We start from the raw sequence: 15,478 nt of genomic DNA, 5'->3' as shown, positions 1-15,478 counted from the left end.
CAGGGCTTCTGATGCACGGGGGGTAATGTGCAGTTAGAATGACTTTCTAGAACAGTAACACATCTTGAAGTCCAGTGAGAATATTATTTTTCAACCCTCTTTCACAGGGGAATTTGGCATCCAACATGTTTTGAAAATCTGCTTGCCTCTGCCTGCAACGGGTGCCAAATAACTTTTCTTCTTTGACTTCTCTCCTAAACAGTGTGGATACCATAAGAGTGGTTTCCTCTCGACACTACAATTAGAAGGGCTAGGTTAGATCTTTGATTTTGTCCCAGTATGGGCCAATTTTATAGAGAGGCTTTCACTACCATGCAGACTTTATTTTGGTGTAACATTTCTATGCAATAAAAATGTTAGTATAGGCACTATCAGAGCGGTGAAAAATGTCTTCGCTGGGTTAGTTTATTTCACTCATAGACCCAGCACAGAGTGTTCCAGCAAGTGTGCTTTTTTTGCTGCTATAAACTGCATCCACACTGTAAGAGTAAACATTGCGTAGTATATAGCAAGCCTAAGTCTAAAGGGGTTTGATGACTTGATATTCTAAGGTTGAGCAAGAGATGACAGAACATTTTTTATTTTATCATCTTGGAGGATTTTCACAATTAAGCTAAGACAGATCAATTGTAAAGCTATAGAAATATTTAACTATTAGAATTTTGTTGGTTTTTTTTTCCTACTTCAGATTGTGCTTCAGTTACTGCCCAAGAAAATAAGTACCTTACTCTGACAGAGCTTACGTCAACTAACTAAATTACACTTTGTGAATAAAATATTTATTCTACTCTTTTGAGATCTAAACAAAATACTGATAAACTTCTGTTGCATAGGTCAAACACCTCATCAAGAGAAGCTTTATAATCAAGTTAGTTGAGCTGTCTTGCTCACGATTAATGCACACATTATCTCCAAGGCAAATGCACCACTGCGGATACAATTCATGAAATACTGACTGTGTGATTCTAATTAAGATATAGGCTGTTGCATTAAGCAGATTAAGCTATGTTAAGGAACATCTCCTTCCAAACAGCTAATGAAATGATATACCCTAAAAACTTCCTCAATAAAAATGGATTCTGTTTCAGCTGTTAAATTTCCTTGTGAGAAGATAAAATGCACTGACCCAAGAATAATATTTGATCGATATTCCTCACTATCTGTGCCTCTCTACAATACAAAGAGGCTCCTGGACCTTCTTCATTTTCACATATAGTGGGCATATATAGAGCCAGTCTGAGCAGTAAAATTACCAGGAATGCATGCCACTCAAGAAAATGAAATTATTAAAGTTCCTTCAGACTAGGTATCAAACAAAAATTCTTACCTCATTCACAGATGGCTGGAACCTCCCCATCTGTTAGTTACTTCAGGCCTCCAACTTCTGCAGTGTCAGTCCTTTAAGCATATTAGCATGTCTGTGGTATATTACAAGTCAGACAGATCTCTGTTCTGGGTTTACACTACTTTTTGAGCACAAATGTCCCACTGGGACTTCTCCTCCATTTAAGCGTGTGTGTGTGTGCATAAGACACTGAAAGATCAAAACCTACCAAAGCAGCAGGACCAGACTGAGATCTTAGTTGGCTCGTGGGAATACTGAAACAGGAAACTAATTGGAAATTCTAGGTCTGACGAGGAATACCTCTGAACTTGAATTTTCTCATGTTGTGCAGACTGGTGTGGCAGAGTAGGTAATATGTACAGGATATACACTTCTAGCTTTCAGAAATTACTTTAACAACCATATAATTATTCACCAGTCGTTACATCAGAAAAGAAAAAAAAAAGTTTCCCTTTCAAATTAAAAACTGCATGCTACACATACACCAGTTGTTTTTACTTACAGCCCCCAAATGCTGACAGCTGTGTTTGTAGTACAGACAAAATACATTCACTAAAGCACAGCCTCCTCAAGTGTGGCTTATGTAGCACTGGTGGCTTATAACCTACTTCCAAATGGCGTGTGCAGGCAGCTCTGCCTACAGGGAGATACACAGCTGACCTGCAGAATAAGCATCCCAAATCCGCTGCTGTTGGCAATCAGTTACCACCAGTCTGAAGGCACTTACCTGGTGACTTACTCAAGTTTCCATGTGTAGGCACTAATTGTTCCTGTTAATGGGGATTGATCAGACCTATGGAGAGCAGGTTTGTCATCTAACTCATTTAGTCAGCCTTAGATTCTATAAAGCAACAGTACAAATAACTTAAATACACATAGCTTTCTGTTTTAATGAAGTATGACTACAGGTCATAACTACTACAAAGCCTGCTTAGTGTTAGGCATACTGGTAGGTGAAACCATCAGGAACAGTCAGGTGAAAAGAGTCAGAAGAAATGAATTGGGATTTTTCCACTACTGAAGGCAGAAAATTTGCTTGACCATAGGTAACCACTACATACTTGTTTTCCACATTCAGAACAAGATAACTTGGTAGTATTATCCTCCCTCTACTTTACAGAGGTTAAGAGAATGACAGATTAATGACAAGAAAAGTAAGGCTCCTGTTTCTCACCACCCAGGACCTTTAGACCTTAGCCTCTGGCCTTGCATAAGATTTCCTGACAATCTCACCACCAATTCCTGAGATTCAAGATAACACACCTATAAAGTATCATCTGAACTCCAGAAAAGCTTTGAGTTCATACTTCTGCTACATACAGTTTTTTTATAGCACACATGAATAGCTTTGTCCTTCATCTTCCATTTACCTTCCATGTGCTCAAGGAGATAAGGAAAGATTTTAATTTATGCATTTATTTCTCTGAGAACCTCATTACTCTGGACTGGGTTCCTCAAAATCCCTCACAACCCAGCTGGAATCAGGTATGAACTGCTCACAGGTGTAGGCAGTGGTGAGGAAATGGTCTTAATCCCCTGTGCAAAGAAACTCCAGCATGAGTTTTATCTTCCTAACAGTGGAGGAAAGAACGGAGGTAATGCAGGGGCCTGAGAGCTGCTCTGTGAGAGGCAGGCAGGCTGCCTGGGTGGCTTTGCTCCGGCGGTAAGTGACCTAGCGAGGGTTGCTTCCCTCTGGCAGCGGTGTCATCCCTCCTAGCTCCTAACAAAACCGAGTTCAAGAAACTTTCCAGCGCGGCACCAGGTGGTTAAGAGCACACTCACGCTCCCATACGGGTCCGCAGGACAGCGTTGACCAGCTACCCCATACCCCTGACCGGCCATGCCGACCCCTCTCAGCGCCGGTCCCCCCCCCGCCGCCATTTTGTGAGCGCCGCGGGGAGCGGCCCGGCCCATGGCGAGGAGCAGGGCGCTGCGGAGCGGCTGCCTGCAGCTCGCCGCGCTGCCCTGGGCGGCGTGCTGGTCAGGTGGGAAGCCGCAGCCCTTCTCCTCCTCCTGGAGAGTCGCGGAGCCGCCGCCGAGGGGGTGGAGCGGCACCATGGAGGAGAAGGAGGAGGAGGACGGGGCTCCTCAGGGGCAGCGGCACGGGAGGTGAGCGCCGCGCTCCTGAGGGCAGGGGGGGGAGTCGTGAGGGAGGGAGCGAACCGGGACTCCCGTGGTCGTGTGGGGGAAGCACCTGCCCGACCCCACCTGCTCCCGGGAGGGCGGCGCAGGCTAAAATTACGGTACCGGGGGCCCTCCGGGTGGGAGAGGAAAAGTTAAGGGGTCCCCGGCCATCGGAGCCTTCCTCAGCCCCGGCTCGGTGGCGGAGGAGCCGGGCAGCCCCTGAGGGGATGCTGAGGGCAGCGGCACCCCCAGCGCCTGTCCCCACCCCCGGCGGGCCCCGTCAGCGCTGAGGAAAGGGAGGCTGGAAGGAGAAAACCCCACTTCTATTGGGATAAAAGCGGCAGTGCCGTAGTTTCCCCTAAGGGGACGGTGGGATATGCTGCAGCGGCGCTCGGGAGAGGCGCGTTATATAATGGAGCAGGGCGCTCCGCGGGGCTGGCGTTTTGGGAGCGTTTTCCTCGCTACAGGAGGCACGGGCAGATGTTTCTGGCCAGGGTTTTTCTTGCGTTGCATGATGTAAATATAAAGTGGAAGGTATTAACGAAGTATCTTAGTGTAATTAGTTCAGCCATAATCTCAATGATCGCTAATTATCTCTAGTAAGGACTTAGGGGAAGCATTTGTTGCATGTCTTGACTTCGTGCAGTAATGCTCATAAGCTTCAGCGGAAATGGTTTTTCTAGTGATGATTGGTTTTTTTTCTTTCCATTTGCAAGTTTTCAGGTTTTCTTCTAAAGGAAAGTAGTTTGTACTCATGTACTTCTGTTTTATTTTTCAAGCTACACTGACTAAAGCAACATCAAAAATTAAAGATAACAGGGAAATAAGCAGTAGCTATTGCTTCAGTTTTTTGGCAAAAGACTCTTGAAAATGGTTGTATATTTTTCTTTAATTCATAGTAGCTGTTATCTCAGTTCGTAAATAAAGAAGCCTGATTCATTTTGCTGATTAAACTTTCAAGAAAACAAGAAGTATTAATAACATATATTAAAAAAAAAATCCTGACTATTTCAAAAATTACTGCAAGGGTTGCTGCAGTAATGCCTGAAATGGTCTGAAATTGAAATATCTATTATGAAAATATAATGGGAACTTCAAATGCCTAAAGACTGGGAAGTCCAGTCTGATTTCTGCAGTGTGATGGAGAGGATTGCTCAGGAGAGGAGGAAGGGATGAAAGGGAAACTGCTCAAATACACGTACCGGCTAATTGGGCTTCAGCTTGGCCCAGATCAAAAGAGACCTGTGCCCTGTTTAAAAGGAAGTATTCCGATATTATCGTTTTCTTCCCTTGCATAGACTGAGTAGATTGGAGGAATTACCTCAGCAGAAAAATACTATTTTGTCAGTCTTTCAAGCCCAAGATTGAGCTAGAACTACTAATTCTCAAACCAGAAATAGCTTTTAAATTCTGTCCTGCAAATAGGAAAGCGATTGTTTTATCTGTGGTGATGAAAATGCTAATGATGCCGTGTTAATTAGTGCCTTTATGTATAACACCTGCTGTGAGTTTTTTTTCTTTTGGTCACATCTATAAATCCATTCCTGATTTCAATTTAATTTTTCAGTCAACTGCTGTACCTTTGTAGCTTGCAGCACATTGGCTAGTGCTGTAATCAGGGTCCTCGTTCCAATATGCTCAGAGCTGGGCTGTGGTAAATCACTTGGTCATCTTGCCTCTAAGTGCAGCTAGAGGCTTTGAGTAACAAGGATTTTTCTTTAAAGCAGATGTTGTACTTGGTTTGGAATTAACAATCACGTTATTTACTGTCTGCGTGTAATTGGCAGCTATGTAAAGAAGGTACGACTTAGGTTTGAATAGCATGCAACTGCACCCAAACAGATGCATCTTACAAAGCTGTTCAGCAAAGAGAATTGGACATTACCAAGTGACACCATGAAAACACTTGGCTGCCATCGTGTCCCTATTGTGAAAAATAAGGTTTGTGTGGTGGTGTGCAAGTGAAAAGTCAGTTGGTAAGGAATAAGGCTGTGGATGCATGTCAAGAGATTTGTCTTGTGTAGGACCTGTTATCGCAGGTGGAGCTGGCTATACTATCTGCTGAGTAAGCTTTATCATAGTATTTCATTTTTTTATTGCTTATAATGTTTGGAAATAACTTCAATTGTTTAGGGTGAAGTCTTCCATGCTATGGCCTGGTTTTTGAGGGAAGGTTTCATTGAGGTTCAGCTGTTTCTGATAACTTGTTATTGCCACAATAATAAGTTGTTTGTGTGTATGTATGTAGGTGTTTTTAAATTAAACGCTTTGTCTCCTGAAAACACCTATGTACTTAGGACGGTGCCTTGAAAATTAGTAGATGGCTCACATTTATGTTGGAAAGGTGCCTTGACTCCTTCATAAGGGGAAAACAAATGAACAAACAGCTTCAACTCTTTTGCTGTTGACTAACAACTAAAGCACTTTGCATTTCATTGAGAGTACGTGGAGAGGCATCATAACCTGTAGTTGTGGGGATGGAGTAAAAGGCTGGTCGTGTATAGGAAAAGGAGTTGTCAGGAAAAATGCTGATGTGTTGTGATGGTTCTAATTTCCTTCTGTATTTGTGTTCTGCTGTGTCTGGTGTTCTACCACTTGTAATTTCCTTTAATGGCTGTGTTGAAGAACTTACAGGGTGCTGTATGACATGCTTTCTGTCTTTCTAGCGTGAAGTTTTGAGGATTCAAACATCTTGTATTTGGGAAGGCTGGTCGCCTTTTAGCTTAACTCATGTGAAAGATGGTCTTTGAACAGTCACATTCAAGGAAAAACTGTATTATTTTTTCAATAAGGAAAAACTTTAATTTCCTTATATTAAATGATGTGGAAATGTTTTATTTGGATTTCAATACGTTTGAGGTCAAATGCTACAGTTTTGTAAAAAACCATATGTCTAGGGGGAATGTGTGTGTATATATACAGAAAGAAAGAATGTTATTTGGGCAAGCAAAAATTAAGCACACGTTGAAAACGAAGTGTGAAAGACGGAAAAAAATAACTTAGGGAAATATTTTTATATTGCAAAGAAATCACATCGGGTCCTATGTGTTTGGACTTTGAACTGAAGAGAGGGAATTAAGTAGACTAGCACTTAAATATGCATATAAACAAAAAATGCGTGGCTATTACCTTAAAAATAAAGACTAGTTTAATGCTTGGGCGTTGCTGCACTTCCTGAATAACTGAAGCTTTGCGGGATTTTAAAGGATTATTCTTAGTGTGAGTCTAGAGAAAGTTTGCATAGCAGTTTGTTCCTTTCTGGCTTGGAGAGAAAAAGAAAATTAAAAGCCTTAGTAAATGAGTTGGAGATAGCAACTGTGGAGTTGCAGACGTAAAAATGCCAGAGCTGTATATATACGAACTGCTTTGGATCCTGCTTTGCCACGTGGATCCCATGGGTGAAGGTTTTGATAGGAATTCTGGGCACTTCTGTAAGAACAGCTCTTACCTTGCCTCTGTGGCCGTGTGCCGTGAACAAAGTCAGATTTCTGCCACTGTACGTTCGTGTGGAGCCTTACTCTCAGTAAGTGTGATAGGGGAGTGTTATTTATTTGTAGTCATCTCTAATTGACAGAAGATGTTAGGCAGGATACCTCTACCCTCAGGCCAGAGCGCAAGCTTGTCGTATTTTAAAACTTCATTTTAGTTACAAAAACCCTGTGCTAACAGCTTCAGCATCACAAAATAGCTTGAAATGCTAAAACCAAGATGCTCAGCCTGTTAACACGTGAGAGTGGCTAAAGCGTGCTTATAAATGCTGAACTTTAACGTTTGATTGTTTCTTCTAACAGTAAGCCCCGTCCTGGCAGGGTTTGTGTCTATGATTAACTCTATTCACGTCAGGAGAGCAACTAAAACTAATGAACTGCTCATCTGCATGAGCAGCTATTACAGCAGGGCTGGTGCCAGAGCGCTACCGCTGGGGTCCTGGTGCTGTAGCTGGATGGCTCCAGTTGTGAGCTTGCTCCTGTCGGGGAACTTTTTTGGAATCCCTTGCAAGTGCAAGGGGCCATCCATGGAGATTATCCTTGCTGTCTGAATCCAAAGGTTATCTGTGCTCAGCTGTGTGCATGGGCTATCTTCTGGTATTTTTTTGTTGACTTTAGAAATTGTCTGCATTTGAGTCATGATGCAGTAATTGTCCCGTGTACCACAGCACGGCTGCAACATGCAAACCTCATTTCCGTAGGTGGTCAGCCGGAGTCCTGCGGAGCCGAGCAGGTAAGAAAACTTTGAATCCCAGCTCCAGAAGTGTTTCCCGCATTCCTCCCTATACATTAAGTAGCTGTATGAGATTGGTTGTGCAGGGAGAGGACAGTAAAGCACTCTTATGTCCTGGTGTAGGGCAGATGGACTCCTGCTTTCCTTCTGTGACTGCCTCCAGAATAGCACAGTGATACGCCGCTCTTGTGCTTAGCCATAATGATAGACCAGGCTGCGCTTTTAAACGTGGGGGCCGCGTGCCAGTTTTTGGAAACCTGGATGCAAGCCTGCAGTGAAAGATGAGGGTAGAGAAGGAGGCAACTTGCTTTAATGGGTATGTAAAGGTACAGGCGTTGGATGCTGGGTCTGTCAGCTCTGTTAGTACGCGTGGCCCCTGTAGACAGCGACTGTCATGTAGTGTCACAAGCTAAGCAGAACATGTCTGTAGCACAAGTCTTCTGTAATACTAAATGCAAGTCCCCAGCATGTCAGGGCTGTAAAGCAGCCGCGGAGGACAGGGCCGGTTAGCCAGCTGGGCGCTGGAAGCACGGGGAGAGCTGGTATGCATTGCCCAAGCTCCAGGAAGAGGCATTCTCCTGCAGTCCGTCTGACGTCCGAGCTTGACCACCGGGCTGAGAAATAGCTGGCCCCAGGGGCTACCATGGACCCGACTAACGCATATTTGCATTTGTGTCCAAGGGCACAGCAGGGTGTAGCTGATACGTACTCGTAATCGCTGTGAATAACTTCCTGGTGGTTTAGCACCCTCCCCTGTCCCAGCCAGCTTGTCGGTATAAGTGCTTGCATGGTTACGCGGTGATCCAGGTGAAAATAAGTGCTTCTCTAGGGGATGGGCAGGTAAGGAGGGACTGTCAGCTTGATCAGTTGCTTGACTGAGTTCACCATGTGGACACACGTTTGTTCTGGCAAGCCTAGGGGAGTAACAAGGGCACAGGTGGGTTGGCTGATGGTGGTGGCGTAAGTACTGCAGCTGTTATAAGATGCTTCACGTTTGCTTTATTTGTAACTAGAATTTCTCTCTCTGTTATGACTAAATAAACCTTTGTACTGTTGATTCTCAAAACTAGATGGGACTGGCTAAAGATTCATCCTAATTCTGAGGGGTTTATAGAGAGGGCTACTTCTGCTTCTGTTATCAACTCAGTTGTTCATCTTTAAGAGCACACAAAGCCACTGTAGAGTCAGGATACTTACAGATCTGTAGGAGCAAAGAGAGGGCAGCTGGCAGCGTATAGCTGTGCTACAAAATGGGTGAATCCAAGGATAGAAGAAGGCTGTACTAGCATGGATTTGGGGGGATTTTGAAAATATTGTGGAGAACAGGATGCCCCCACCGAATTCCAGCTGGCTGTTAAAATATCAAACAACTTGAATGAAAATTTCTGTAGTGCTTGTTCGTGCTTGTAGCTTTTAATTGGAAATCTCAAATAATAAAAGTATTTGCAGATTAGCTAGTTCCATGCTTGAGAGCTTCTTTGTGTGAAATCCTAAGACTGAGAGGGCATCTGGAATAATTGCTGTTGCAACTGGTTTGGACAGCCTGAAGTTTATTATAAAGTTTGAATGCATTTAGAATTTTCCGGTCTCAAACTGTTCATTAATTAATGCAGACAATTTCTGACCTGAGGGAAAAATAAAAGCACAGCCATAATTTAGCTGGCAGTGGTTTGATAGTTGAGTGTGCAGGGGGCTTTTTTCAAAAAAATTACTTGTATGCTCCCTAGTGTTTGCAAATACCTTACCTTTTAGCAGAAGCCCTTTTTCTAGTTTCAAGCCAGAAGCGTGCTTTTGGCAGCCATAAAACATATGCATATTGTAAGAAAATCTGTGAGTTGTATAGCAGTATTCAGGTATCGCTTTGGGCTGCACTCTGCATCACCTAAATCCTGGATGTAGTCTATAGAGAGAGACAGCAATTAGAAATGAACCAAACTTGTTGCTTCAAAAACAGAGTAATAAGGATATTTGAAATATATGGGATGTTTGCAAGGTAGGTATGAAGTCTTCTGGATCTTGTTGGGCTCCAGTAAGCCACGGTGTCATAGTAACCATTTCTTAAATTTTCTGGGTTATGAATTTTTCTGTTATATGTTGTTCAATAAGGACCATGTTTCGAGGTAGAAAAGGATAAATTTGTTCCGTCAGACTTTACAATTAGCGTGACTGTATGTGTATCCTTAGTAGGAAGAATTTTATATCCATTTTGTGTGTTGAGTAGTGACTGGTAGAGACTGAATAAAAAAGGTGAAGACTTGTATGCTAGATCCTGTGTTGATGCTCTTCCACTGATGAAGTTAAAATAATGCAGTGCTGGAAGCTCTGCAGTGAGCACTTGAAAACAGAAATTTTAATGATGGTGCTTCTTGTAAATTTTATGTATCCTGTGTTCAACCTTCTTTTTGAACAGATAGGAGGAAGTATTAAAATGTTTAGATAAACTTTTAATGATTTTCCGAAGTAAAGAAAAGACTTAGAGCCAAAATACTTGTATCTGAGTTTTCAGTTACATAAGCAATGCTAAAATAAACAATTGACCCCTACTGTCCTAAAAACTTCATCCTGTTTCCAGGAACGAACCTTTTTGCCAGAACATAAAGCAGGGGTTTCCCTTGCCATGTCCTGCCTGATCTACAACTTCACTCCTGCTTTGTGGATTTGCAGGGGCCCCTTAGCATCTGGCGCTGGAAAACCAGTTGTGTGAGCTCTGTGTTTTGATTCATGTTAGGCTTCGTCCTATTCATCAAACAGGGCTGTGCTTCCCTTCTGTCTGGTGTACCTTCTGGCACAGTGGGTTTGGCATGACTAATGGGCTCGTTCAGCAGTTCCTGGGTGTCGGTACGTTTCCTTCTCTGCCTGCAGCTGAAGCAGGGAAGCATCTCCCAGCGCGGGGATGGTTGCATTGCCTCCTGGTTGAGCCCCTCTTAGGGGTGGTGGCAATCCGCCTGCCCTTTTTTGTGGGTACGTCACCTCATCCCAAAGGGTCTTTTCCATATGTTAACAAATCGGTTCAGTGCCTCGAAGTAGAATAGGAGTTTTCCGCTTTATTTAAAAATGTGGAAAGTGAAGATGTCTCATAGAACCTTGTGATAACAAATACCCACTGAGGACGTGGCCCCTTCCTGCTGTCTCCCTCCACCCCCACCAGTGAACACAATTCTTGTCCAGTTGGGTTTTAGTACCTCTGCCGGTCATAATTTGGCTGGTGATCCAGTGCTTAAATGTAGTTTTCAAATATTATTGGAAGCTCTTTGCCAAACTATTATTTTTCTTGGGGAGGAACTCAGAAAAGCTGGATGAAATATCAGCTCGTTCCTGCTGGATAGTTTTTAATATTTAAAATATAACAGCTGAATCTCCTTGTGTTCAGAGGCTTTCTTTTGCAAAAGGGGTAAGGATCTCTTTAAACTAATAACTGGTTGAGTTTTATTTTTAAGCTAATGATTGAAACATAGTGGCTTTCTCAAAACGAATCTACCATTTTTTAATAAGAAAAGTCAGATTTCTTTTACTGGATTCCATAAATAGTCTTGGATATGTTTTACCGGTTTAAATGAAACCGAAGTGAATCGGTGAGACTGATACTTCAAAGGAACCTGCAGTTCATCAGGAATACTTTGTCAGTTACTAGTTTGTAAATTTGTCCTTTTCTTATGCATGTAAAAGAGTTTAAAGTATTCTGTGAGTGCTGAGGTCTTTTCTCCCTTCAGTTGCTTATGGAATACTAATGAAAGTAATGTATGTGCATCATGTGGAAAATATGTTGGCAGACAGATACCTGCAGTGCCTTAAATGCTTTGGCATTGTCTTTGTTTAATCAGCAGAGTTGATCCCTACTTCCCCTAGAGGCTTATACTTTCAGAATAAGATCAAAGGTTTTTATAAAAATGTAAGCAAAGGCAGAATTCACCTATTTTAGAGATGAATGAATAGATAAACAGAAGCTTAAAAATAAAACCTTAGGCACTTTGCTCTCTAATATAAAATGGCTTGTAGGAACAATAATTACAGTAGTCATATATATTTAAAAATCAGACATCTGAGATGTTAACAGAAGAATTTCCTGGAATTAAGTACCTATCTGGTTAAACTTCTGTGATTTGTTTTCATGATGCTTTCTAGAAGAGTAGATGTTTTATGCCGTGTCTGCGTGCTTTGCTAAATTAATAAGAGGACTTGGCACTGAAGATGCTCTTTGAGGAATGCCACATTAGACATTCTTAAGTTAAAGTAACAGTTAATATATCCCTTAAAATTTATTATTACTTTTTTTTTTTTTCATATTCCATCCTCCTTTTTGTGCCACTGATTCTTTTAATTACCACTTATATGTGTGAAAAACAGCATAGAGCAACTTGGGTGGCTGTTCCACTGAAGGCTGGTTCCAGTAAATCTTTTATGGAATAGGGAAAACAGCTCAGGTGTATCAACAGGTACAGTTAATGTTACGATGCAGATATTGTGTATTATTGCTAAATAGAAAATGCTTAATGGAGTAGTTTCAGTAAAACTGCAGGGAAACTGGGCTAGAAAGTAATTTTGTGAAAACAGGATTATGACTGAGAGTATTACTTCTCAAATGTCATCAGGAATGCATTCTCAGTGTTGACTGAACGTTTGTCCTGTATTCACAATTGATGTGTGTTCCCACTTGCTGTTTATTAACTGATCCCTGTGGAAGCAGCACAGAAGAGCTCTGCATTTGGAGTCTGAGCATCACCAGCAAATGCATTTGGGTTTGCCTTGGTAACACAGCTTTTCTGCGTGTAAAAGCCCAGCTGTAACGCTGCAGTAGCAACCTATTTTTTTCTGTAATTATGAACTTAGGAGCAGCACAGTGAGTTCTGCCTAGCCAGCTACTTAGAAAATACCACATTTAAGAAATAATTTCAAAGCAAACTGTGGGCTTTATTCAATTTTGTTTTCTGAAAATGTTGTATGAGTGGACTGACTTTGGTACATCAGACCTCTCCTTTGTATACGAGTATACCAGCAAGAGTTTGAGTAGCTGAGTTAATGAAATGGTGGCTAGTCTAAACCGTGTGGTAGAGAACTTTCCACAGGAGAAAGTTCACAATTTCTAATTTTAAAAAACCTTTCTGCATCTGAGCAGCATATCATGCTGTCTGTTCATTACTAGGCATCTTCTAGTTTTTATCAGGTAGACTTTCTAAGTACCTGAAAGTTGAGCACTTTATAAAACAGCAACCTATTTTTTAAATATTGTCAGAACACTGAAATGATGAAAGTAAATGTAGAAATGGAAGCATTTCGCTTTGACTGAATTGCTTCAGCAACTTTTTAAATAAAATAGGGATATTTGTTTTCTTTACCTTGGTTCTAAAGAGATTAATGGGACTCCATATTCCGAAGCTGTCCAACACTGAAGTACAGTTTGGAATAAGAGACTGACTACCGAGTTCAAAGTGTCCTGAGAAATTCAGAGAAATAAACATTTCTCAGTTATTCTCCCACTTCTTTTTTTTCCATTTCAAAATGGAATTAAGAACAAACATCGCAGACATGATTTGAGATGTTCCAAGCTTTTGTGGCCTTTTGCTCATGAGTTCAGTGAAATGTGTATCAAACTTGTCTTTGAAGCAGATTATTTTACTGCTACTACAATAAGCTTTACTTCGGTTTTGGACAAGATAGGAAATGGGACCAAACATCTTTTGTGTTCTGTGTTCTTGGATGTGTGTACATGTCATGATGCATCTCGTAGGCAGAAGTAACACGTTGTTAATTCTACGCGAGACTGCTGCTCTTAATACAAAGTAAAGTCACTATATGGGCAAGTCCTAAGGTGCTATATAGTTGAGCGTCTCTTGGACATGTTTGTAGGATTGTATTACATCCGGCACTAAATGTCATAAGTTCCAGGAGGAACTTAATTTACATTTTGGAAGAATAGTAAGGATCCCCTCCCCCTTCAGTCTTGCAATTGGTAGATAATAGTGTTAGTATCTGAAGCTGTGCATACCAGGGAGTAAAATTCTGCCTGCGCTACAAAGAGATCTCCTGTCTACTTGCCACAGCATGTTTTTGAAGTCTTTTGTGTAACAGCAACTGTTTTAAAAGCATATTTTGTTGAGGAAAAATACAGTAGATCATAAAATGAGTAGGGCAGGCTTGTTTCTAATGTGTGAGAAGGTTCAGTCTTATGAATGTTGACATTAATCCAAGGAAAGATTGATTAATTTAAAATGTATTTTAGTTCTCCTCAAAAAGATATGGAGAAGAAAATAGAAGAGCCGTCTGCGGGCAGCCAGTACCCTAAGGAAGCAGTGAGGAAACCTCAGAACGCAGATCGAGGATCCAGGGGCAGCGATTCCTCCAGGACCTCCAGGAAAAGCTTCAGGCTGGATTACAGGTTAGAAGAAGATGTAACTAAATCAAAGAGAGGCAAAGATGGGAGATTTGTCAACCCATGGCCAACATGGAAGTCACCAACCTTGCCAAATGTTTTGAAATGGTGCCTCATGGAAAAAGATAACAGCAATGTGCCATGTTCAAAACAGGTAAGTATTTTATTTATTCTGTTCTCGATTTAGATTGCTCTTACCTCTGCTGTAACTGATAAAACATGACAATTTCTAACTAGTGCCTTCTGGACAATTTTTGGAGACTCTCCTCAGTGTTGTTTTTCTGATTTTTGGAATTGCTTTCTTTATTCTTTTCAAAAAGTGGGATGATCCTTTCTGCCTTTTCATTTTTTTTGGCTTTCAGTTAGTTCCTCAACCTTTGATTTATCCAGTTCAACTTATATTTATGAAGACAACAAAAATGACCTCCTAGCTCAATCATAAATTACATAAACAGGTATATTGTTTCACTTTTAATAGGTATTGCCTTATAAATTGTACAACTAACATCATTTATATCAGACAAAATAGATGTGGCATATCTTATTTTAATTTTTTTCAGACTGCCATTTAGATAATCTTTTCTTTTGTAGAAAAAAAATATATTAAATAGTTGCTGTCTTTTACTTATGGAGTTGTTTTTCTGTTTCAGTATATCAAGAGAAAAAATGCATATATTAAAACTAATCTGAGCAAGTATTTGCACTGAAATATTAAAGGTACAGTGCCAGCTTACTGAGAAACACCATTTTTTGTTCTTTGTGTATTGCTTCTGTGAAATGTGTATATAAAGAAGGTCTGAAAAAGAGGAGGTGGGAGAAGCAACCTCTGAAAGATGCTTCTTTTCCACGAAGAGTAATGGATATTGGAAAACCATTGGTTGGATGGATCCAGTTTTGACAGCATTACTTCTCAGTTTATTTTCTAATGTGTTGTCTTGCGCTGCAGAAAAGCTGTGCTAAAGGCGTACACAACCAGGGAAAGCATTTTTGAACCAACAAGAGTTAATAATGCTTTTAAGCATCCAAGAAGGCAAGTGTAAGCTATAAATCTCACAGGCAGTATTTAGCAAAGAGCTTACGTTTTCATTTTTATCTTAGGTGAATTATCTGTGAAGGAAGTAATTTGATCAGCTTTACTGACAGGAAAGTTGTGTTATTTACTAACACAAGGATGAGAAATTTGGGGATTTCTTTAAGGATATGTGACACAGCGTATTTAAGGGAGAATTAATCCTGGCTGTAGTTGTTCTATAGTAATAATTGACTTCAGCAAAAAAGCCCAACAAACTTATTTGGGTCTTGGGATCCCTTCCAACAATTTACCAGTTTAATTTCGGTGTTGTGCTTCTGTGCATTATCTGCACCTTGTAATAACAGCAGTTGTGTCTCAGCATATACAGCTTTCAAGGCGGTGTGTTGCA

General features: G+C 41.1%; 1 protein-coding gene across 4 annotated transcripts in view; it reads left to right on the top strand.

Annotated features, from left to right (window-relative positions):
- NAPEPLD (N-acyl phosphatidylethanolamine phospholipase D) overlaps nucleotides 1-15,478 on the top strand; it is a 35,802-nt gene that overhangs the window by 8,342 nt on the left and 11,982 nt on the right. Inside the window, exons 1-2 of one of the 4 annotated variants that reach the window (XM_013180452.3) lie at nucleotides 2,912-3,008; nucleotides 13,908-14,211. In XM_013180452.3, coding sequence (XP_013035906.3) covers nucleotides 2,944-3,008; nucleotides 13,908-14,211 — 369 coding nt within the window. In that variant the 5' untranslated portion in view covers nucleotides 2,912-2,943. The other 3 variants (XM_048068523.2, XM_048068524.2, XM_013180454.3) reach the window with 3 other exon arrangements.

Source organism: Anser cygnoides, chromosome 1 (genome assembly GCF_040182565.1).
Source record: "Anser cygnoides isolate HZ-2024a breed goose chromosome 1, Taihu_goose_T2T_genome, whole genome shotgun sequence".
Taxonomy (NCBI): Eukaryota; Metazoa; Chordata; class Aves; order Anseriformes; family Anatidae; genus Anser; species Anser cygnoides.
Note: the sequence above shows the minus strand (reverse complement) of the source record. Positions and strands in the feature narration are given on the sequence as shown.